Source organism: Dipodomys ordii, unplaced genomic scaffold (assembly GCF_000151885.1).
Source record: "Dipodomys ordii isolate 6190 unplaced genomic scaffold, Dord_2.0 Scaffold18, whole genome shotgun sequence".
Classification (NCBI taxonomy): Eukaryota; Metazoa; Chordata; class Mammalia; order Rodentia; family Heteromyidae; genus Dipodomys; species Dipodomys ordii.
Genome location: NW_012267234.1, coordinates 7,182,857 through 7,206,454, shown reverse-complemented (window position 1 = coordinate 7,206,454; position 23,598 = coordinate 7,182,857). Strand labels below are relative to the sequence as shown.

Sequence of the window (23,598 nt, the reverse complement as noted above, 5' to 3'; positions counted from 1 at the left end):
AGTCAAGAGTACTTTCTTCTTTCAAGTTTCTCACAAAGCTGGGCCTGTAGCCTTGTCCTTCATCATTGCCACACAGCCATTAGCCATATTGTAAGTCATTTATTTAACAATCCTATGCTGTAGGCCGCTTATGGCCCTTGGACTAGGCCCTCATAGCTCCAGGCATGAGAGGCATATATCCTGAGAGAGCTAGCCAGTGCCTAGCAGCCTGTGGCCACATCAATGGCTATAGCCGTTTCATCTGCCGCCGCTCCTGTCGGCGCTGCCGTTTCTCATTTTGCTCTGGTGCTGGTGAGCCACTGTCTGCTGTGAACCAGGGTCCCAACACATTTACCCACAAAAGGTAAAGGGCCCGGCCAGGAGCCTAGGGGAGAAAAGGTAACTTGAAGCTAGGTACAAAGAAGGAAGACTGGGAAGGGTTACATGCTTAGAGGCTCCTCCAGACTACGCACCAGAAGCCAGAAGGACCAGATGTACAGGGAGAAGCAGCTGAGAACCTGCACAATGGCTGTCAGTAGAATCACATCTTTAAGGTGCCTGTGGATAGAAGAGAGGCTGCCAAAGACAGTAGGTGGGCCCATTTGGCTCCCTTCCACTCTACTCAAGTTGTAAGTAGCTGTGGTCTTGGGCCCTCAGGTTCCAGAGCCCCAGTCCTGGGGCCGCTCACCTGGGCTGGCGGTGGGGGACACTCACTCTGCCATGCCCTGCTCCATGTTGAGGTCCATGCCACCATCCATCAAGGCCCCATCCTCAGAGAAGGCTGCCCGAGCCATTGAGCTCATAGAGTGGTAGCTGGCCCCATATACTGCCAGACTAAAGCCCAGGGCCATCTGCAGACCAAAAACAGGGGTATCAAAGGGCAGCCACTGACCCTACACTCAATTACCTTCCAGGGATGCAAACACTTACCCAAGCCCAAAATGAGGCAGATGAATAGAAGAAGACCAAGGTTACAAGGCAGTAAATGGCCTGCAAACAAAGAGAGAGTCAGGTTTGAGTTGAAAGCTTATCTCCAAACTACAGAATTCTTTCAAGATTCTCTCAACTCTGACCATGAATTAAGCCAGGCTTTGGGAAAAGCTAGGTAGTTCTGGGGTAGAAGGAAGGGTCCTGCTTCCTGACTTTAAATAATCAGATTTGACTCTCAAAGCCAAGTCTGCCTGTGTACCTGGGGTGGTAAGGGCAACCATTTTCTTTTTTTTTTTGTTAGTCGTGGGGCTTGAATTCTGGGGCCTGGCACTGTCCCTCAGCTCTTGATCTCAAGGCAAGTGCTCTACCATTTGAGCCAAAGCACCACTTGCGATTTTTTGGTGGTTAATTGGAGATAAGAGTCTCGGACTTTCCTGCTTGGGCTGGCTTTTCATCATGATCCTCAGATCTCAGCCTCCTTGGTAGCTAGGATTACAGGTGTGAGCCACTGGTACCCGACACATTTTTTTAATTTTTATTTTTTGTTGGGATTTACTTTCACTAATTAGCACTTTCTCTGTGCCTGAATCCTTTCTCATTCCTGTGTTTTTTGGGATGAGAGGAGTATCCTGAATTGAATCAGGGTAAGTGACACACTACTGAACTAAAGCCCTGCTTTTCTTTCTTTTTTTTTTTTTTTTGAGACAAGAGAAGAGCCTTTGCTGCCCAGGATGTCAGAAAACTCTTGATCATCCTGCTTCAGACTCCCAAACAGCTATTACAGGCAGGCACCATCACAACTAGCCTCTCCTCCATACTTTTTTTTTTTTTAAATGTTCTTTGCTGGAGCTTTGGCCATATAAGAGTATTTGCGTTCAAGTGCACCTGGGAGCTCCCTTCTTGGGGCAAAATAGTTTTCCTAGCTAATCCAAGGGCCTTTTCCTCTTTCAAGGTCGCCACTAGGCTAGGCCTGTAGGAAGAAATAGAATAGAACTATCTCTCCGTTCTATTATGGTACAGCTATTAGATGGTGTCCATACTCATCAAACAGGCTGATGACTGTGGGGCTATGAATAAATATAGAAGAAAGGAGGCAATTACTTACATTGGCCCCTAGAATGATCCGCAGGTAGAACTTTAGGGTTTCTCTATTCTCTTCATATATCTGCTTCTTCCCCCTAGTGCCCACCTTGCCTTTGGGCTGTAGAGGGATGATAAAATGCTGTCAGGGCTATTCTCAGCCATAGTCCTCCTCACTCCCCGTACCAACTTGGCTAGCTACCAAGTTCCACCTGCACCTCAGCGAGATCCTCCTCATGCTCAAACGGTCCCCAGGATGTCCACCCTTCTTCCAAGCGTGTCTAGAGCTGACATCCATCTTTACAGCACTCTGCTATGATCGCCTCCTGCTCACCCTGAAACAATCCAATTTGGGCTAATACCTTCTCTAGCTACCCTGGTAAAGTCCAGCTTTTGGCTGGAGGCACTCCCTGGGTGGAGGTGAACGGCGCCCCTCTCCAGCCGAGGCTGGAGTAGCTCTACTCTGGTCTTTCGCCGCCATCTCCGTTCCCCAACACCCTCACTCTACTACAATCGGCCATTGCATGGCGCCCCTTCTGGCCCACTCCAAATTCCTCTTCACTCTCCTAGCCCCGGGAGCGTTTTGCTGATGTGAACCCCTCCCTAATTTCACTCCTTACCGCCATGGTGCAAAGCAAATACCCAGTCAGAGAAACAAGAGCGGGAGGCTGACACCACAGTCACTGGATACCACATCGGCAGACCATGCACTTCCGGTGCAGACCAACGCCGTCAGGATCTTGGACGGAAGTGGAGTCCACTTCCTTCCCAAGCCCCACCCCCAGCGTGAGCGAGACTACACTTCCCAGAAAACCTTGCGCGGGGGCGGAGACGGCAGGGATGCGATGGCGGAGTCGCTGCCCCTGGAGGTGAGAGGAAGCGGTCCTCAGGCCTAGCTCCGGACAGGCCCCGCCCTCAGGGACCCCAGCTTTGGGGAGGGGTTGTCTGACAGCTCACCCGGCACTTTCTGCTTGACAAAAATGACCCGCCCGGAGGACGCTAGGACCTGCTATTTCTGGGTAACGGCCCCGCTCTGGGGGCCATCTGTCCCCTTTGGCTTGTCTTGGGGGACCATCCTCTTCCTCCCCATCGGACCCAGGAGGCAGCTGCTCTGTCGTCTCAGCGAGAATTAGATCCTCTTTCCATCCCTTTCCTTTAGATGACCCTCCTCTTCCTCTCTGTTCTGGAAGATGTCTGCTCCATCCCATCGTCCCTAAAGGCTCCCTAATGGTCATTCTACCTCCTCCCCCTCCCTGGAAGTGGGAAGCCGACTGTTCTGGAAATGGGTTTTCTGAGGTCCTTTAGCAAGGAGGCCAAGCCTGCTCCTCAATCTCTAGGTCCCCTAGTGATGTCCTCCTTTATCTTTTTCACCCCATGGGATGTTTGTTCATTCTCCTTCTGTCCTCGTGGGGACAGGAGATAACAGGTTTTGTTCCTAATGGCTTCTCCATCCTTTTTGCTCTGAGGGTTGGCCGTTCCCTCCCATTGCCCAAGGGAGACAGGGCATTCTTTGCCATCAGTCCTGGAATGCTTTCTCTCCCTCGCAAAAATAAGCCTGTTCCTCCTTCTATGAGTCCCTGCAATGATCTCTTCTCTGCTTGACCCCAGAGGCTGTCCATACATCTCTGTAGATTCCATAGATAACCACTTGAGTCTCTACAGTAGCCCCTTGGGATGGGGTTTGTAGAATAGCCACTCTTATCACTCCCTCCTTTAGTCCCTCTAGAAAGGACACCTTCTTAGCTAAATGAATGGTGCCCCTCCCCCACAATGCTATGTTTGTTTCCCTCTCCCTTTGCTCCTGGGATTGGTTGCTCAGCCCAGAACACATGTGGTATCTTACTGGAGACATTTTCCTGCCTCTCCCTGTGGTTAGGGGGCCTGTCTGGTCAGTGCTGGCTCCCATCAGATCTCTCTTCCCCATGCCTCTTCTCCCTGGTCCTGGCTCTACTTACTAGTCATCCTCCTCTGAGAAATAAACAGTTTTATCTTCCTCACCCTGTTCCTTCCCCTTCTATACCCCTTTCCATCCTCAGTTTAATCCAGTAAGTATTGTGGTGAGGACTTCCAAAGTGCTTAGCATCTGAGGAGAGAAGGAGAAATCAGAATGAGCCTGGTAAAGTCAAGCTTAAAGAAAGACATTAGAAAAAAAAAGACATCAAGGAAAGAGGTCTGTGTAGGCAAGGAAATAGATATGCTGTCTTTATGACAGTATGGAGGATAGATTATGGAGGTTCTGGGACCAGCTGGCTCAAATAGGCATGGAGATCTGGCAGTACTCAGTGTGAAGACTTGGTCCTAAGAGAACTATGAAACCCTAAAGGTTTTTTTTTTTGTCAGTCATGGGGGCTGAACTCGGCCTGGGCACTGTCCCTCAGCTCTTTAGCTCAAGGCTAGCGCCCTAGCATTTCAGCCACGGCCCTACTTCCAGCTTTTTTCTACTTATGTGGTGCTGAGGAATCAAACCCAGGGCCTCATACGTGAGAGGCAAGCACTCTACCACTGAGCCAACTTTCCAGCCCTGAAGGTTTGTTTGTTTTAAATCAGGGATATACTGAAACTGGAATCGGTTTTGAACTGGCCTGTGAGGGCAGAAGGAAGAAGTAGGACTTCAGAAGATCAGAGAAGGAGTGCTCCACCTACTAGATCTATGCAAGACACTATGCTGTATAACTTAATTCTCATAGCAGCCCTTTAAAGCTCGCTACAATTTCTGTTTCACAGATAGGGCTTAGAGGGATAAGTTGGAAGAGTAGGGTGTTTAGACTAGGTTTATCTACCCCCCCCAAAAAAAAAACCTCACATTTTTTCTACCAAACTAGTCAGAAAGTTTGATTGTTACTAGGTGGTACAAGCCTGAGCTCGAATGGTGCTCAGGAAAGGTTTATTCACAGTAAAGATATTTGGAGATTGGAGAGAGTAAGCAAATACTCCATGAAGCCTCCATCTAATGCTCTGAGGGTACAGAGCTCTGGTACCCTCAGATCCACAGTGCTATCAGCTGGAGTAGATGCCAAAGGCCCCTCAGCACTAATAGTTGGTAAATGCTCTGTCTTTTCCCCTCAGATGCTCACATATATTCTGAGTTTCCTGCCTCTGTCAGATCAGAAAGAGGCCTCCCTGGTGAACCGGGCTTGGTACTGTGCAGCCCAGAATGCCCTCCGAGAGGTAAGTTCTCATCCTATCTTGCCCATTCTGTATTGTCTCACTTCAGCTTGCTCCTATCTCTGCTCATCTATCATCTATTTACTATCCATTCATATACATTTATATACTCATGCATACTTTGCTATGGGTACAGAGCTGAGGCAATCAAGATGAATAATGTGTGGTCCACATAAGGAGTACATAGTCCAGTGAAGGAAAAAGACAAGCAGTATGAATGCTCTTGGCTTACCATGGCTCAGTGCTGTGACATGGCAACAGGGACATGAAGGACATCCAAAGGCTATCAACCAACAGTGCAGGGAAGACCTCCTGAAGGAATAGGACGAGAATTCAGGTTGATCTCCTAGAACTGGTAACAGCACAGGTGGAGGCATCAGGGTGTGGTATAGTTAACTGGAACCATCCAGATAACTGGAACTGAGATACATGTGAGAGAAGTAGTAGGAAATGAGACTAGAATAGGATCAGACTGCAAGTTGGCAGATGTGCCAGAGAGCAGAGCTTGGGCTTTCTCCTAATCACTGTTGTGGAGTCTGTGAGGAATGTTAAGGCAGCCTAGTGACAATATATGATTTGTGTCATGGAACTCCGCAGTGCAGAGTGGACAGGAGTATAAGAAGACAGCCTAGCAGGAAGATGAATGCAGACATCTTGACATTTATGCTAGTTTGAAAGACAATGTCACAATGTCACAATGTCACAATGTTTTAAGTTTAGTTTCTTTATTAGTGAAGTTGAATAGTTTTTTTTTTCAGTAGCTGACTGTTGGTTCTTCCTTTGTGATTTCTATGCATTTAACTATCTAGGTGTTAGTATTTTTTTTACCCATTTGTATGAACTTTTTATATCTATCAAGAGATTGATTTTTATATATTTATTGAAATATATTCCTGATATGTTTGCCTCTTCATAAGATTGGTAGGCATTTTTGTTTTTGAGACACCGAGCCTCTATGTTGTTGATTCTGAATATCCATTTTCTTTATTTCCTTCATTGTTGTTTAAAGAGTTCCTTTTTTATTTCCTTCATTGTTGTTTAGAACCCCTTCAGAGATTTTAATAAATATACATTTTTCTTTTTTAATGTAAGTTAGAGATGTTGTAGATTCACAGCAAAATTATTTCTTCTGATTTTTACTTGGTAGGATTTACTTTTATTGGGGTTGGGAAGGTGGCTCAGTGGTAGAGTGATTGCCTTGCATGCATGAGGCCCTGGGTTCAATTCCTCAGCATCACATAAGCAGAAAAAACCAGAAGTGGCACTATGGCTCAAGTGGTAGAGCACTAGGCTTGAGCTAAAGATCTGAGGGATAGCGCCCAGGCCCAGAGTTCAGGCCCCACAAATCACATAAGCAGAAAAAACCAGAAGTGGCACTATGGCTCAAGTGGTAGAGCACTAGGCTTGAGCTAAAGATCTGAGGGATAGCGCCCAGGCCCAGAGTTCAGGCCCCACAACAGACAGAAGATTTATTTTTAAATGTTATGAAGTAATAAGTAAGCTGACTGGACCTGATAAGAGGTAGGCTGAAGAAATAAACTGCAATCCAATGTAGAAATGATTGCATGGGGGCTGGCAAGCTTAGCCTCTCTCTTGTAGTTGCGGAGACTTGTCAGAGGGCCTGAAGAGCATCACCAGATTTGCCTTAGATGATAAGATCAGGCATGGATTGGAGGCAGAGAAAATAGAGACTAGAACCTTGAGGAGGAAAGTGCTGTGACATATTTCTGGCAGATAATAGAAGGACCTGAACGAAGCCAGAAGCAGTGAAGTTGAAGCAGAGAGACATAATTTCAATATATCAAGGAATTGGAGCAGATAAGACTTTGGCCATTGTGGATGTGAGCAGTGAGGATGACTTGGTAGAGGCTGCCAAGAGATTAGAAGGAGCACAGTTAGGGACAGATGGCAAACTCAGATCTGAGTATGTTATATTGGGGCTATCTGGAGAGAGGTCCTTGAAACTCCTTGGGCCTGTTGTTTAGGAGAATTATATGGGCCAGAAAGAAAGCAATTGGAAAGAAAAGATTGCCCAATAAGATAAAGTATGGCATGCCAGGGGGTACATGGAAATAGACAAAGATTGTGTGTATGTGCATGCATATCTTTGTCTCCAGGTAGAATAAATCAGGAGGAAGCCATCATCTCTTGACTGGGTCTCTCTTCTTTGGTAGCCCCAAAAGAGACCAGTGAGGAGCAGGGTAGCAGGTAAGAGAAGAGCCAGGGGGGGCAGTCTCAGACCCCCCAGTGAGAAATACCACCAAGGACAATAGCTAGGAAACTGATTGTCCCTAGCAAGTGGCATGTTGGACAGGACATTGTGGGAGATTGGAAAGAAACCCCTACATGTTGGTAGTAGAGAGAACCTTACTGGAAGGCTGGGGATGTGGCTTAGTGATAAGAGTGCTTGCCTAGCATGCAGAAAGCCCTGGGTGTGATTCCTCAGTACCACATAAACAGAAAGAGCCAGTGACACTGTGGCTCAAGTGGTAGAGTGCTAGTCTTAAGCTCAGAGATGCTCAGAGACAGACCCCAGACACTGAGTTCATTCCCTAGGACTGGGAAGAAGGAAAGGGGGGAGGAGGGAGGAAGGAAGGGAGGGAGGGAGGGAGGGAAGGAAGAAGAACCTTATTGGAGAGAAGCTGACACCATGAATGAGTGAATCTGCTGGGGTGGGGCTGGAGGAGTGATTGTAAAGCCAGACAGTAGATGTGGGTGTAGCCTTGTGCTTTCAAAGGTGCAGCTGGAAGAGGAGAAATCAGAGAGGAGAAAAGAGGGGCTGCAGGATGAAGGGAGCTTGATTTGTTGTTTGTGGGAAGAATGGGAGTAAAACAGAAACAATACAACTCCCTGAAGAACTTGGGATACCTCTTCCTGGGGCCAAGAGAAAAGGGCAAGCAAAACCCAAAGAGCGAGAGTGGGAAGGAGGTTGGGGTCCAGCCAGGAACCAGTTGTCAGATATGAGCAAGGAAAGAGGAGACTTCTCACCTGGTTTCTATTAGAAGCAGAACAGGTCTTCCCTAAGAAGGCAGATGAGGCGAAGCACTGCATAGGCTCAGAGCTGGAGAAAATGGTGGGTTAGGAGAGAGTTTCTGGAGGGTGGGAAGGGGTAGAAAGGTAAGAAGGAGTCAGGATAGGAGAGGCCAATTTTGGAATAGGAAAGAGGAGAGACCCTGGCTTCCTTGGCAGTATTCATTATCCTCTGAAGAGGCAGCTGATTTCATTATCCCTGGCTGGGCAAGGAGAATAGACACAGCAGCATGAGGGAAGCAAGACAGCAAGTTCTGAGGAGAGAGAGTGGAGGCAGGGCTTTGGGTATAGGTGGGGTGAGGAGGAGCGAAGAGGAAGAGGAAAGGAGGGTAGCATCAGTGACTGTGGTCTTAGAGGCTACCATTATAGAGCTGAAGCTGCTCTCCAGCTAACCACATATCCCAGAGAGGAATCTGCAGGGCTCTATGGGCAGGAACCATCTCCCAGGGCCCAGGTGTGGGCAAGTAGAAGAGGAAGCAGTGTCCTCAGTCACTGATGGTATGGAACAGCTATGGATTGCCAAAGACAAGCTGGCCTAGGTCTAACCAGCCTAGGATGCTGGATTTGGTAACTTCTTATTTCCCTAACCTACCTCTACTGTTCACATAATCCCAATCTCAAATAAGGATGCAGGCAGTGGCAGTGCTCTCCAACAAACCTAGGCGCTACTGAGAAGCACTGACTGTCCATTGTTGGGTTGTTCATTGTAGAGAAAGAGCAGAAGACTCTGCCCTCCACTGCCTCCCCCTACCCCAACCTGAGAGGAGTTTAGCTCCTCTCCAGAGTACCAGGCCTGCATTTCCCCACATTCTTCTGTTGAAACAGACACTTTAGCCTTGCTTCTAGTACAGAATACAGGGAGGCCTTTTCTCCATCAGGTCTCTGAGTTTGTACTCAGGCCTATAGTTTCAATGCAGGGCTTCACTAGGGAACCACAAAACCCTGGTCTCCCATGGTCAGTGCGCATTTGTTACATTTGTTTGTCTGCTTAGCATACTTACTTAAACAAACTCAGGTTTGAACTTAGGGCCTTGCATTTGGTTCCACTTGTGCTGTGTCTCCCCCTGCCCCCAATTGTTGTCACTTTTAAAAGTAGGCAGTGGGGCTGGGAAGGTGGCTCAGTGGTAGAGTGCTTGTCTTGCACATGAAGCCCTGGGTTCAATTCCTCAGCACCACATAAGCAGAAAAAGCCGGAAGTGGTACTGTAGCTCAAGTGGTCAAGCGCTAGCCTTGAGCTGAAGAGCTGAGGGATAGCGCCCAGGCCCAGAGTTCAGGCCCATGACTGACAAAAAAATAAAATAAAATAAAATAAAAGTAGGCATTTAGCTGCTTCTCAAATGACTTTGTAATTGCTTCTGAGACGCTGGAATGGCCGGGCACCTGTGGCTCACACCTGTAAAACTAGCTACTCAGGGGCCTGAGATCTGAGGATTGTGGTTCGAAGCCAGCTCAGGTAGAAAAGTCCCTGTGAGACTTTTATTTCCAGTTAACCACTCAAAAACCAGAAGTGGGACTGTAGCTCAAAGTGGTAGAGCACAAACCTTGAGCAAAAGAGCTCAGGGATAGCAAGGACAGCACCCAGGCCCCGAGTTCAAGCCCCACAATCAAAAAAAAAAAAAAAAAAGATGCTGGCATGGAAAAAGGAGGAGACCAGGATGATTGGCTGGTCCCTAAAACTGGAAGATGAACTTTTTTGTGTATGTGCTAGTCCTGGGGCTTGAACTCAGAACTTGGGAACTGTCTCTGAGATTTTGTACTCAGGCTAGCACTCTATCGCTTGAGCCACAGCTCCACTTTTGGCTTTTTGTTGTTATTTTTGTTGTTGCTAGTTAATTGGAGATGAGTCTCACAGACTTCCCTGCCTGGGCTGGCTTTGAATCTTTTTTTTTTTTTTTTTTTTTGGTTGGCCGTGGGGCTTGAACTCTGGGCTTGGGCACTGTGCTCTTCAGCTCAAGGCGAGTGCTCTACCACTTGAGCCACAGTGCCACTTCCGGTTTTCTAGTGGTTTATTGGAGATAAGAGTCTCACGGACTTTGCTGCCCAGGCTAGCAATTAACCGTGATCCTCAGATCTCAGCCTCCTGAGTAGCTAGGATTACAGGTGTGAGCTACCAACACCTAGCCTGGAACAGGAATTCATAAACAAAAAGCTCTAAAAAGCTTCTCTAGGCTCCTTAAGTTAAGACCACTTGACCTCAGGAGCAGGATAGGCCACTGGGTGATAAGTGGTCTTATCCTAGTATCAAAAGTCCTGCAAGCTAGGCCCTGCCTGTTTGTCCAGTACCTTTTGGCTGACAGTTGTCAGCCCTGGACTGGGCCCAGTGTAACCGTTAGTATTTTCCCTTGGCACTGTGTCTACCTTGCACATAAGGAGTTAGCCTGCTGTTCAGGCTCTCAGGAAGAGGATGAGAATGCGCACCTGTAGCTTCTGCTGCCAGTTGAGGCCTTTGAGACTTTCAGGCTTCACATAAGAGTGGTGGGGGCGGGTGCTGCCTGGGCAACCAGCTCTCAGCTCTCAGATCCCCCAACACTAGTTTATTCCTCATAGACTGACTCATCCATCCTGCAAGGCTTGGCAGTAGCAAGAGGCATAATTCTTTCCTTTCCACACCTTTCTCTTTCTGACCTTTTCATCTCCCTCCCCAGCCTTAGCTCTCCTTACATCTGAGAGGGACCCAGACTCTTGGGAGTCCCTGATGCCCTATCTCAAGAGATCTTCTGTGAGTGCTGTCACTGGGAAAGGCCATGATTTGGAGGTGGGGTCCAGAAAGGAAACCTAACCAACCACTGATTGCTGTGAGAAGCTGGTGCCAGTTCTTACACACACTCTGCTTGCCAACGTAACAGCAATGGTGGCCACTTCTGTCGGAGGCAAAAGCTAGGCTGATTTCTACCCCCATCTCTGCCTGGGAGAGTCCTGCTGATAAAATTTTGTAGGAGCCCATCCTGCATGTCACTATTACATTTCCCTTTCCCTTTTGGTGCTGTCAGTGAGATACACAAGCAAAAACAGTGGCTTCTTTTGCAGTCATTGATAAGGTTTCAGGGAGCTTGCTTTCCTGCATTAGGATGCTAAACCAAGGGTCTTATTTCACTACAATTTTTACAATCTATGTAAGAAGGGAACAGCCTTGAACATGCTAAGTGAGCACTCTACCACTGAGCCATATCCCTAACCCAGGGTCTAGGATTTTAGAAGCCAAGTAGGTTTTCCTTCTCCTACAGGCCTCTTGCATACAAATTATACTGACTTCTTCTTGGCTACATAAGAGCTAGGAAGATTTAATGAAAATAATTTTCTTAGGTGGAGGCTCCTATACTCTTGCACCAGGCAGCTTATACAACTTAGTGATGAATGTGCCTCCTGGGTCATACCCTACTCTCACCATGCATTCCTTATTCTTGCTCTCCTAAACAGGGCCAGCTCAACTTCCTTAGCACCTCCTCTGAGAAGGCTTCTTCCTTACCTTTTTTTTTTTTTTCCTTCTAGGGGTAGGGTGGTGGTGGTGATGGTACTGGTGCTTTAACTCAGGGCCTGAGGGCTATCCTTTAGCTTTTTTTGCTCAATGCTGATGCCCTACCACTTGAACCATATCTCCATTTTGGCTTTTTGCTAGTTAATTAGAGATGAGTCTCACAGACTTTCCCACCCAAACTAGCTTTGAACTGCGATCCTCAGCTCTCAGCCTCCTGAGTAACTAAGATTACAGGTGTGAGCTACGGACACCTGGCTTCTCCTTCCTTATCTAGATGTGCTACAGGGATTCTCCTGACTTGGGGCAGTCCCACATGTGTTTGTTCATGTGTGCTTATAGGTACACATACATGCTCAGGCACATGGTCTTTCCTTTACACACAAAACTATTTTTGCAAACATTCATATGCCTAGGGCACTTTGAGGCCACCAGGGGCTCCACACTTCACTGCCTACTGCAGACTTCTGGCACCTGGGCCACAGAAAGTTGTAAACACTGCTTCACTTCTTCTATTTATTTATTTATTTTTGTCGGTTGTGGGGCTTGAACTCTGGGCCTGGACGCTATCCCTCAGCTCTTCAGCTCAAGGCTAGCCCTCTACCTCTTGAGCCATAGTGCCACTTCCAGTTTTCTGAGTGGTTTATTAGAGATAAGATTCTCATGGACTTGCTGAGCTGGCTTTGAGCTGTGATCCTCAGATCTCAGCCTTCTGAGTTGCTAGGATTACAGGTGTGAGCACCAGGCGCCCAGCTTTCACTTCTTCTAAAAAGGCTATAAATAATCTACAAAAATGGGAGGGAAGAAGTGGTAGAGCATTAGCCTTCAGCAAAAAAGAGCTGTCTGCTTAGCTAATACCAAGTTCCTAGAGCAGGAGACTGGGAACATGGAGGTCAGGGCCTCCTTCTGAGAGTTTGCAAGGTTGGGGTCCAGCATACTTTGTCCTCTTACCCAATAGGGTTTTGTTTTGTTTTGTTTTTGGGTCCGGTCGTGGGGCCTGAACTCTGGGCCTGGGCACTGTCCCTCAGCTCTTCAGCTCAAGGCTAGCGCTCTACCACTTGAGCCACAGCACCACCTCCGGCTTTTTTCTTTGTGCTTATGTGGTGCTGAGGAATCGAACCCAGGGCCTCAGGCATGCAAGGCAAACGCTCTGCCACTGAGCCATCTTCCCAGCCCCCCCAATAGGGTTTCATTGAGCTTCCTTCAGGTCACATCTCAGCCCTCCTGTGCTCAGCCAACTCCCTGCTCTGTGCCTGCCCTTCCTTAGGCATCTAGTCCTGTCCTTTCACTAATCTTCTTGCCTCCTCCGATAGTCAGCACCCTTCAAATCCCAACATGATTTGTTGTCCCAACTCCCATTTCCTCCCCCACACCCTTCAACCACACATCACAGTGGATCTTCATTGTGGAGGAACCCTTCCTCACCTGCCCTCAACCTCTGGCCAGAGAACTAACCTTAGGCCTACTGCTACTCTATAGAGAAAAGTGCGGTACAACATCCCTGTGTCCTCTGCCTCACTCTCGGCTATCAAGAGCTTGGGCCTCCGGGGCATCTCCTGCATCAGCTTAGTCAACCTGGATGGCTCACCAGCCTCCCACCAGGTGCTCCAGTCCATTGCCTACCACCTAGGCCCACACCTGCAGAGCTTGTGCCTGGGTGGGGGCAGTCCCACAGAGGCCTCCTTTGTGGCTCTGGTCCTGCGATGCCCAGCCTTGCGCACCCTTGATCTCAGTGGCTGCAACAGCCTCTTTACATCAGGCACGCTACTGGCTCAGCCTGAGACAGCACAGTGTGTCCGGCAGGCGCTAAGTGGTCTCCGTGAGCTCAACCTGGCCGGCCTGCGAGACCTGACCGACCTCAGCTTCAACCAGCTCAGCAACTGTGTCCCCAGCTTGGAGCGCCTCTCTTTGGCTTACTGCCACCTTACCTTCGAGTCAGCCCCAGCTTGGGGTCCCCAGGGCTCCCCACCCTTTGAACTATCCTTCCAAAACCTGCTGAAATTCGTGAAGGAACGGGCTGGCAGCTTACGCTCCCTAGACCTAAGTGGCACTGGCTTACCACCTGAAGCCCTGCGGGCCCTCGGCCAGGTGGCTGGGCTGCAGCTGCAGGAGCTGAACCTGCACAGCTGCCGGGACCTCTCTACAGAGGCTGTGGCCACTCTGTGCCGTCAGCAACCTGGCCTCACTTCCCTGAACCTCAGCGGCTGCTCAGAACTGACTGATGGGGCACTTTTGGCTGTGAGCAGGGGCCTACGGCATCTGCGGCACCTGAGCCTTGGGAAGCTGCAACGGCTGACAGATGCAGGGTGTACAGCCCTCGGGGGCCTGCGGGAATTGCAGAGCCTGGACATGGCTGAGTGCTGCTTGGTGAGCGGGCGGGAGCTGGCCCAGGCCCTGGGAACAGCACGTGGAACTCCACCCCCATTGACCTCTCTCAGGCTGGCCTACTGCTCTTCACTAAAGGTGAGCAACCCTCTCTTCCTCTCTAGGGCAGCTTGGAGGGTGGGGATGAAGGGCTTGCCTGTAGCCCCAGGGAGGGATGACCCAGGCAAAGTAGTTAGAGCATAGCCATGGTCTGGAAGAAAACAGAAACCCAGACAGATAGGCTGTTGGCATGCCTCCCCAGAATCTCCACTCTAGGCCCAGGCAAAGAAAGTCCCAAGACATTAAGTGTATCCCAATATCTTACATACGTATTCTGGAAGCAGGAAGGCTGAAGAAAGGGTGAGGGAAGAGAATGGCAGGGAAGGGGGCTCTTAAGAAGGCACTCAAGCAGGACCTCCAGAGAGAATTTCACATGGTAGTAGAGTTGCTTCCTAGCAAAAGTGAGTCCTTTCGTATGGCTCATTCTTGTTCCTCTGGATGGCATTTCTGTCTTCTGAGAATGTCACACAGTCTCTCCTTACCGGGTTATTCTTTCAACCTATTACTGTGATGTGGGCATTACCTGTCTCTTAACCTTGTTTTGCTGTAAGTGCCCCTTTCCTGGGCCTATTTATTCCTTTGGATGTTAGTGTCTCTTACTGTTCTCCTGGGCCTCACCATCCCTGTGCCTCCCAAGCCCCTCTATATCTCTCTAAAAGCCAGCATCCTCCGCCCAGGCCCTCGGATCCTGCTGCTCCGTCTCTTTTTCTCTGCAGGTGACAGTCTCAGTTCTGACCACAGCCTCACACTTGTGGTTCAAGTTCTAGAGGGAGCACTTCTGATTGGCTCTGCTTAGTCACCTGTTCACCCCTGGCCCAATGGGCTGAGGGTCATCCCATCCTTTATCAAGAGTTGGGAACACAAGCAGGGCAGATATCTTGGAAATTTCTACCTACATTCTTTCTGCATCATTTGCAGTCAACTTTTGTCCATCAGCAGCCTCTTCACGGTTCTCACCCCCATGGGCTACCCTGTCCACTTCAAACTTGTATAGCCAGCGTGGGCCATGCAGCCTGGGTGCTGCTGGCTCCTCTGGCAGCTAGCTCCCTGTTGTCTTGTTCCAGGAACCTTGGGCAGACCCTTGCTGGGGACCTCTACTCCGGCTTCTTCTCCCTACCTTCTAGGACGCATCTGTGCTCTCCATGATTCCAGTGCTGAGCTCGAGCTTGAGGGTGCTAGACTTGTCATCTTGTGTGACTCTCACCAACCGGACCATGCAGGCCATCTGCTCCTACCTCACCCACCTCTCAGTCCTGCGCCTGGCTTGGTGCAAGGAGCTCTGTGACTGGGGGCTTCTGGGGCTGGAGGAACCAAATGAGGAGCCTGCATTAGGCCCCCAGGTGGGAGATCTTAAGGCCAGGGAGAGTGGGGTGACTTCTGGGCTCAGCTGCCCTCCTAAACCCTTCCCAAGTTTCTCTTTAGAAACATGTGAGGCCAAACTCAGAAAGAACCTGAGAAGCAGGGGTTTCTTTCCACAGTCACATGCAGAGCTGAAACATCAGGCCTCCGACTCTACAGACCCTTCTCCCCAACCACAGGGCCCCTCCCTGCTCAAGCTTCAGGCCCTCCAGGAGTTGGACCTCACAGCCTGCAGCAAGCTGACCGATGCCAGTTTGGCCAAGGTGTGGGTAGGCTGAGGATCTTGGGGCTGGAGCCAGGGGCCTGGGCCAACCCACTTTTTACATGGCATGCCTTTCTTATTGAGTTCCTGTCACACCCCTGAGGTGGGAAGGGGCCCAGGCTCTGAGTTCCAATGCCATCTCCTTTACAGGTGCTTCAGTTCCCCCAGCTGAGGCGGTTGTCACTGAGCCTATTGCCAGCACTCACAGACATGGGTTTGGTGGCTGTGGCCAGGGGCTGCCCCAGTCTGGAGCGTTTGGTGCTGAGTCACTGCAGCCATCTTAGTGATGAGGGCTGGGCCCAGGCAGCCAGGTCCTGGCCAAGGCTGCAGCACATCAACCTATCCAGCTGTAGTCAACTCACAGAGCAGTGAGTGTGTGACAGCACTGAGCAAATGGAGCCACAGTGCAGGGGACGGGCTGGGGCCTTGGGTTGGGCTAGGCACTCATCCAGTGGCCTTTCTACAGAACACTGGATGCCATTACTCGGGCATGCAAGCAGCTCCAGGTGTTGGATGTGGCCATGTGTCCTGGTATTAACATGGCGGCCATCAGGCGCTTTCAAGAACAGCTACCTCAGGTGACCTGCATCCAGTCCCGCTTCGTTGGAGGGGCTGACCTGACTCTCACACTGTAAGACCAGGTCAGTAACCAGCCCTACAGCTTAGTCTTTACCATAACCTTTGGTTCCAGCCCAGGTCTAAGGACTTAGGAGTTTGCTGTAGGGCCCCTTGCCTCCTGCTTCAGTTTGTCTAGGACTCAATCTAGGTCATCCCAGGAAACTTCCTGCCCTGGGCTTCCCTGCAGGCAACAGTCACTTTCCATTCACCCTGTTTGGGAGGCCAGGCCCACAGGCAGGCTCAGTCTGGTGCCGGGACAGAGTAGACCCTGTACTTCCCTGCCCCCCGCCCCCAACATCTCACACGTAAGGCCAGTATTCTTTGTACTTGCTCCCTCTGAGTGCTCTCCTAGCCCTCATATGCACTGAGCTTTAACAGCCAAACTACCTTCTTCTTGTAAACCCAAACAGAATTAAAAGTTCCAGATCTTACCTGTTCTGAAGTTCCCAGACTAAAGGGCCCTTCATCTCCTACCTCAGTTGACCCCTAAGACCTTCAGGGCTGGTCCACACTAGCCTAACTCAATCAGGAGACATTAAAGCCATTCCCAGCACAGTACCCTGGACATGCCTTGCTGCAATGGTACTGGGCCCAGCCAGAACCCAGGAACAACTGGTTAATGATGGCTGATTCAATGTACTGTTTTCATAGAGGGTAGGGGACGGGAAAAGAAAAATAGGACAGCATCTCTGGGTAGAACAGTCATTATAGGCCTTCTAGCCCAACCCTCTAAACAGTGTCAGTGACTTCTCAACAACATCTATGAGATGTCCCCACACTTTGTCCATCTATCCATCAATTCTAGAAGTACTTAGATGGTGCTTCATGTAGGGGTTGAGTGCCAACACTGCTAGTCCCCAGGCCGGCTGGAAAGACAAATAAGCCAACTGTCAGGGGTGATCTAAAGTGATGAGTGTGTGTGGTAGAGAAACCAGAATTCCAGGGCAGCAATGAACTTGGAGGGTCAAGGAAGGAATAAAAGCAGTGAAAAATGAGAGAGGGGCAAGATAGACAGGGGGACTATGGGGATACACATAAGCAGTCCAGAGCTGTTGCTGAGCCAATAAGAGTAGGCTCTGATCAGGTACAGAGAAGATTCCAACTAGAGCCATTCAAGAATGGCTGCAGACTACAGGTACAGTAACTAAACTACATGTCTGCAGCCTACGTATCTCAACTCTGCTCAATCATGGTAACCATGACCATTAGTTCATAGACAATAAATAGGGAGACACTTAAGAATATAGAGTGTATATGAGTGTGTAATCACATGATTTATGATTTACAAGGAAGGTGGAATAACAGGTATTGAGACGATTGGAGGAGCACAACTAGAGGTCAGAAGTCAGGAGATTGTTGCTGAGATGACAGTAGCATGGACAATGGACTGAAGACATTGAAAAGGAAGAATGGACAGTATGGGCAGACTAACTACATCTGGGATCCCTGCCTCCTGTTTCCACCTTGAACTCAATAACAAACCACTCTAAGTGTGATGGGAAGTCTCTCAACCCAAGCCTGGCACACTGGATGCCTAAGGATAAGAAGTGCTGGCTGGGATGGGGGAAAAGACAAGTACATTCTCCAAATGAGATGCTGTTTCATCTGTCTTTAAGGTAAACTACTTGAGGAGGCACTAGGTAAGAAATAGTGAGTGGAGTGGATAAGGAAGGTAGGTAGCAGCACTCAGCCTGCCTCGTGCTCTTCTGTGCCTCAGGGACTTGGAGCCTCCATTCCTCCAAGCCTGACCTGCCAGACCCAACACCCCTTCTTCAGCCTTTAAAATGTCTGTCCTGTCTGTGGCCTGTACCTCATAATACTCCTGAGTTGGATTTTGGTGCTGGCACAAGGGCTTGAACTCAGAACCTTGCACTCCTGCTTGGCTTTTTTACTCACAGCTTGGTGCACTGCTACTTGAACCACGTCTCCAGTCTGGCTTTTTTCAAGTTAAGAGAGTCTCATGGGTTTATCCAGGCTGGCTTTAAACTTCAGTCCTCAGATCTTAGCCTCCTGAGTAGCTAGGACTATAGGCATGAGTCACTGGTGCTCAGCTCTGAATTAGGTTTTAATGGCATGCAGAGCTTTCGGTACAGAATTCCCATTTGTCCAAATCTGCTTAGAAACTCCACCGGCCTCGGGATGCTCTTTGGAACTAGGGGTTTGGTTCCTCAGCAGAAAGTAGGTCCCATTATACACCTCTCCTTTCATGCCTCTCACCAGAGGCCTCCAAACTGCAAAAAGGACCAGCCAGGACCAGCAGAGAAGAAGACTGAGTTCTGAGGATTGTAAACAGCATTCTAGAAGCATTGCTCCCAGACTAGGCCCCTGTAATGTTGCCCAGAAAGCATCTCAATGGAGCAATGCCTCCTGTCCTGCTACTTGGCAGGTGCCAACGAGACAATAGGTCATGCTTCTGTGAGTTCAGCACTAAAGGAGAATGAGAATAATCCCCACAGTCCCTGCCTCCCATGAACACCAGACCCCCACGTGTGGCTGCTAAGTTTGTGGTCCTGCCTGATGTCTTATTCATGAGCTAAGTTTGAAGACAAAAGAGGGATGACTATCCATATTTGTCACAGGCTTGGCCCACAAGGTTCAGTGCTTGCTTGATACACTTTATTTCTGCTGCAGCTTCTGCTGGCTAGGGGCCCCATTCTGCTCTACCCAATTTGTGGTTGCTGCAGTTGCAGCAACTGTGGCCCTCGCTCAACCTCATTGTCAAGGTTCAGTGATGCTGCAGTCATAGCAGAAGTTGAAGTTGGTGGGGGGTGGAGGCACGGGAGGTGGCTGCTCTGGGATGGGTATGTTCTCCAGCTCCAACAATCGCAGCTTGGTCTCCATGGTCAGTAGCTGCTCCAGGTCCAGCCGGGTTTGCTCACTGCCCATGGGGCTACCCAGCAGGGCGCACAGCCCATCCGTCCACAAATAGAACTTGGGACAGATAGGGCCAGCTCAATGAAGGTCTGCCCATCTGACCCCTCAGCCATCTGCCCAATTCAACCAAGCCCAGAGACTCACATCCCGCTTGGAGGGGGCAATGAAGTTGAGGTACGCCTCTTCTTCCCCATGGTCGTAGCTGATGGAGAATGCCAACTCACAGAGGTCCTAAGGAACCAGAGGGCAAGAGCACTGAGCTAGGAACAGACAGGCAGGGGCAGGTGGGAAGAGGCCCACGGTCCCACTGCATTCACCTTGTTCTGCTTCCCAGAGCCCTTCTCCCGGATGTGGGGGCAGTCCTTGCCAGTTAGGAGTGCCCTGATGTCAGCTACAGCGACTGCAGGAAGAAAACCAGGCTGACCATTGGGGCCGTAGGCAGCCCCAGGGCACAGGGCATCTGAGTAAAGCAGCTGTCAGAACCCTGGCCCTGCCCTCCTTACCCTGTTCTGGCAGGCTTTCTGGGGCAGGGGGGTTGGCACCCTCCTCCACATCTCCATACTGCAGCACCTTGTGGTTGGGTGATAGGCAGCAGAACCACAGCTTGTCTGTGCAGAGAAGGGGAAGAGGGAAGGAGTGATGAGAAAGGCTCTGACCCCAACCTACACACCCTGTGCCCCTCCTTGACCCACTCAGAGACCCTGACGTCTCCGGCTGCTGATCTTGCGGAAGAGTGTCCCTTCGCATAGGCGGAGCAGACGCTGCTGGCGGATCAGGCCCAAGAGCTCTGGCTTCAGCTTCTCCCGCAGCTCCCTGGGATAGAGGGGTGGCAGTCAGTGACCAGGACTGACCTAGGGCACAGTCCACAGGGTACTTGGGAAGATGGGAACTGCTACTGAGGAATCTGTCCCTGACAACTCACAGAATGGGAGGGGCGAGGGTGCCCTCCTGGTGCAGCCGCTCCGTCTGCCGCAGCCGCAGCACCTCCCCATAGGTGAGTGTGTTCACCTTGGTCCGGAAAAGCTCCAGGGATGTGGGCTTCAGGGCCAGTGTACGGGCCAACTGCTCCCGTACCACCTGCATGACCTGAGGCCACCCCAAGCACAATATGGAGCCTGACCTCTGGGCCTCCTTCCAGAACAGACCCCTGCTTGGCCTCCCAGCTCTTTCTCCCCGCCCCCCCCCATCCCCACCTTGTCAAAATCCTCCTGTGTCGCCCGCATCTCCTTCCAGGTCTTATTCAGCAGCTGGATGGACACGCAGAAGAGCTCATGGAAGCTCTGGTCTTGGCTGAAGAACATGGGAAAGAAGTCCTGGGCCGTTTCGGAGCCTGGAGCAGGGGGGCAGGAGGGGCTCAGGGAGAAAGTGTGTATAACCCCTGGCCCTCTCTGCCCTTCCGTCCCCTGTCCCCGGACATGCTGGACCCAGCACCACTCACAAGGCTCCCCGACATGGAGCAGTTCGCACAGCAGCACCGTCAGCTGGATGCTGCTCCGGGCAAAGGGGCACTCGTGCTTATCCTCCCGGCTGCTGTTCTCCAGCACGAACTGGGAGAGTGGGCACAGGGAGTGGGAGAGAGTCTCAGCTAAGCCCATGGGGATCCTGCCAAGGTGGGACTAGTGCCATCCCTGCCACCCTGTCACTGACCCGGCTATATGCACTAGGGGCATGTCTGGAGAAGTAGAGCATGTTGTCCAGAGCCAGCAGGCCAGGGGGCACGCGCTCCAGGTCCTGGGCTGGGTTGCTGTTCTGGAGATGGGAGCACAGGCAGCTCAGGAAGGGCCACAACAGCCCTTATAGAAGCCTTGGGTGGGGACTTGGGTAGAGGTTACTCACAGAGAAGCCCAGTTTGCGAAATTCTCGGGCACAGAGGGAACGGCGGCGGTCTGCACTCAGCCCAGTGCCCAGAGATTCCCCCTCTGACTCAAAGGCAGCCTGGCGCAGGGCCTGCAGCTGCTCCCGCTGTTCCTGGGGTTATTGTTGGATAAGTATTAAAATCGGAGATTCAAGGCCAATCTCCAAGCCATCCCCAGACTGCTTCTCCCAGGACACACACCTGACTGTAGGGGTCGAGTGGTGTCCGCATACGTGGCTCCAGCAGCCCCAGTGTAAGGGCCTGCAGCACATATAAGTGATGAGCCATCTCATCGCCCAGCGGCACAGCACTATGAATGATATTCTGGAAGATAGGCAGGCTGTGACTCACTGGGAGAAGAGGAATAAGGAGGGAGGGCCCTCCCTGGTCCGACCGTTCCTACCTTGTAGATGAACTGGCGAAGGTTCCTCTGCCATAGGTAGTCAAGCATTTGCTGCAGGAAGTGTGAAGGGGGTTCCGTGATTGATCCTCAGGTTGGAACACTGTAGCCATCAGCTGATAATCCCCACCCAGCCACCAGTGACGCTCACCTTACGTTCAGCAGGGCTGGCTCCCTGCAGCAAGGCTGTCAGCAGTGCCATGGCCTTGGTTTGCAGCTGTTGGTTCATCCTATGGCAAGAGGAGGGGTGGGCTCAGTTGCACATACTGGGTCCAGGTCTAGTACTGCTCTCCCACCTATATCCCATCCCTGAGGCTTACACTTGCAGGTGAACCAGCAGCCTATCCAGTGGCACCTCACTCTTAACCAATTGGCCCATAGCAGGGCTGCTCAAGGTCACACTTTCCAGTAACCCAAGGGCCAGGGGCGGCACAGAGGCATCCATCAGGTTCATGTTCACATAGGACACGACCTGTAAGAGGGGTAGAGGTGATCGCCACCTCGCCACCACAGAAGGCCAGACCCTGGCACTACCTCACTGCCCCCACCTGCTGTCCTGGGAAAAGTCCACCTACCTTCCTCACAAAGGGGATGCCCAGTGTCTCCCAGGACACCACGCCGTGTTCCATGAACTCCAAGAAGGCCCTCAGCCCAAGAGCCAGCATCTCACCTAGGCTAGAGGAGATCCCTGGAGCTGAGCAGAACCAGACCAAATTCTACAAGCCCTACCACATTCCCCCACCCCATCATAACCCTGTGCTCACTCATCCCCATCCTCAATAATGGTGCCCAGTCTCTGAAGCCCATCACGGCTGATGACTTCCTGGGCAAAGGTCATGTCTGAGGCCAGCAGGACGAGGTGTCTTAGAGCTTCTCGGCGCCGTTCACGACTGGAATTCTGCAGTTCCCCCAACAGTTGCTCAGCCTTCAGATCCTGGCAGGGGCAGAATAAAAATGGATGAGGCTGGACAGAGGTTAGGACATGAATTGAAAGTGTACAGATACTGGTGGCCACTAGGTGGAGCACTGCTGGAGAGGGTTTCCAGATCTGGGGCTGAGGCCATCCGGCAGAAAAGAGGCAAAGGGGCCGGGCAGAGGGGATGGGGATGGGGCCAGGAGGGACATTACTGGGGCAGTGCTGAGACATAGGATGCTGCCATTCTTGATCTCCGCCCGATTCTGGAGGAAAATAGAAAGAGGAGCAAAGTCAAGGAGGACTCAAGGTCAACTGAATCCTCAGTGAGGGAGGATTTGGGGGTCAGTAAAAGAAAGCTCTTAGATATGGGGAATGAGTCTGTTCTATCAGAGCCAGGTGGATCAGAAGGGCCATAGGGTGAAGGCTGGGGGCTGGGGACTCACATTCTCGGTGATGTATCTCCTGTGCCCATCAGCAAACTGCAGGGCAAAGCGTTCGGAGTGAGTCAGGTTCCACCTGCGAGGCACACAGCTCAGCGAGGCAGGTAGGGGCCCCTCTTCTCGCCCGCCCCTCCCCCACCCCGCTGGCCGTCAGTCACTCACGCGTCGCACAGCTCCTTCAGCACAGTGGCCAGGGGCTTTGCCTACAGTAAGTGGGAGCTGTCACTCAGGAGCTGGGAAGGGGTGGAAACGGGGGTGGGAGGGGAAGGATCTGGGGAAAAGGTGGGGTGCCTGTCCCAAGGGAAGGGGATCAACCAGCGGTGGGCAACGGGGCAGGTGGAGGTCGGACAGGCCAGTGACCTGGTCCAGCTGGATGAGCTGCGGGATGGCGTCACGCATCTGGACAGCAATCTTCACCACGTTCCGCGGGGGAGCCATAGTCCAGCCGGCGGCGGGCGCCTGCACCTTCCCGACTCTGCCGCTCCCGTCGAGCGCGTACCTGGCCTGGAGCCCTTTGGGTGCTAGAAGGGTGGCCCTTCGCCCACGACCCGGCCCCGGTGGCCTGCACTCCTAGCCCAGGTTCCCACTCCCTGCCAGGCACCAAGGCCTTCCCAAGGGAGCCTCGGCTAGTTCCGGGTTGGAGTCTGGGGGTAGGAGGGTAGGATGGCCCTGCCCGCCCCGCCCCGCCCCGCGGAGGTGGCCCCGCCCCTCCCCACACCGAGGTGCGGCCGGTGGGGGCAGGGAGGACCGGCTGCCTAATGCGGCCACACCTCCCATTCCAGCAAGGTGACCCA

General features: G+C 51.3%; 3 protein-coding genes across 9 annotated transcripts; 1 reads left to right on the top strand and 2 right to left on the bottom strand.

Moving 5' to 3' along the window:
* Positions 1-79: 79 nt before the first annotated feature.
* Tmem208 (transmembrane protein 208) lies at positions 80-2,712 on the bottom strand. The gene is made up of 6 exons (XM_013012792.1): positions 2,610-2,712; positions 2,015-2,110; positions 910-969; positions 694-830; positions 453-537; positions 80-364 (listed from the first exon to the last, which is right to left on the bottom strand). Exons 1-6 carry the CDS (start codon positions 2,613-2,615, stop codon positions 227-229), a joined length of 522 nt encoding a protein of 173 aa, XP_012868246.1. The 5' UTR covers positions 2,616-2,712; the 3' UTR covers positions 80-226.
* A 100-nt stretch (positions 2,713-2,812) lies between these two features.
* On the top strand, positions 2,813-23,179 carry LOC105983100 (leucine-rich repeat-containing protein 29-like). Of its 6 annotated transcripts, XM_013012862.1 has the most exons (8): positions 5,069-5,157; positions 13,903-14,119; positions 15,205-15,420; positions 15,559-15,702; positions 15,852-16,069; positions 16,168-16,342; positions 17,609-17,935; positions 22,840-23,179. In XM_013012862.1, the coding sequence occupies exons 1-6, from the start codon at positions 5,144-5,146 to the stop codon at positions 16,334-16,336; spliced, it is 978 nt and encodes a 325-aa protein (XP_012868316.1). In that variant the 5' UTR covers positions 5,069-5,143; the 3' UTR covers positions 16,337-16,342; positions 17,609-17,935; positions 22,840-23,179. The 6 variants fall into 6 exon arrangements, with proteins under 6 accessions (XP_012868321.1, XP_012868316.1, XP_012868319.1 ...); XM_013012867.1 differs by lacking the exons at positions 13,903-14,119; positions 15,205-15,420 and adding an exon at positions 2,813-2,858 and having other exon boundaries at positions 5,056-5,157; XM_013012865.1 differs by lacking the exon at positions 15,205-15,420.
* Positions 18,914-23,561, bottom strand: Elmo3 (engulfment and cell motility 3). 2 transcript variants are annotated; one of them, XM_013012856.1, is made up of 20 exons: positions 23,165-23,561; positions 22,967-23,007; positions 22,808-22,880; positions 22,577-22,627; positions 22,213-22,382; positions 22,024-22,123; positions 21,769-21,920; positions 21,600-21,678; positions 21,452-21,502; positions 21,250-21,372; positions 21,030-21,161; positions 20,841-20,942; positions 20,632-20,740; positions 20,387-20,523; positions 20,116-20,279; positions 19,894-20,006; positions 19,697-19,801; positions 19,511-19,593; positions 19,338-19,424; positions 18,914-19,250 (listed from the first exon to the last, which is right to left on the bottom strand). In XM_013012856.1, the coding sequence occupies exons 1-20, from the start codon at positions 23,240-23,242 to the stop codon at positions 19,038-19,040; spliced, it is 2,163 nt and encodes a 720-aa protein (XP_012868310.1). In that variant the 5' UTR covers positions 23,243-23,561; the 3' UTR covers positions 18,914-19,037. The 2 variants fall into 2 exon arrangements, with proteins under 2 accessions (XP_012868310.1, XP_012868311.1); XM_013012857.1 differs by lacking the exon at positions 22,967-23,007 and having other exon boundaries at positions 22,213-22,627; positions 23,165-23,245.
* Between the last annotated feature and the right edge of the window lie 37 nt (positions 23,562-23,598).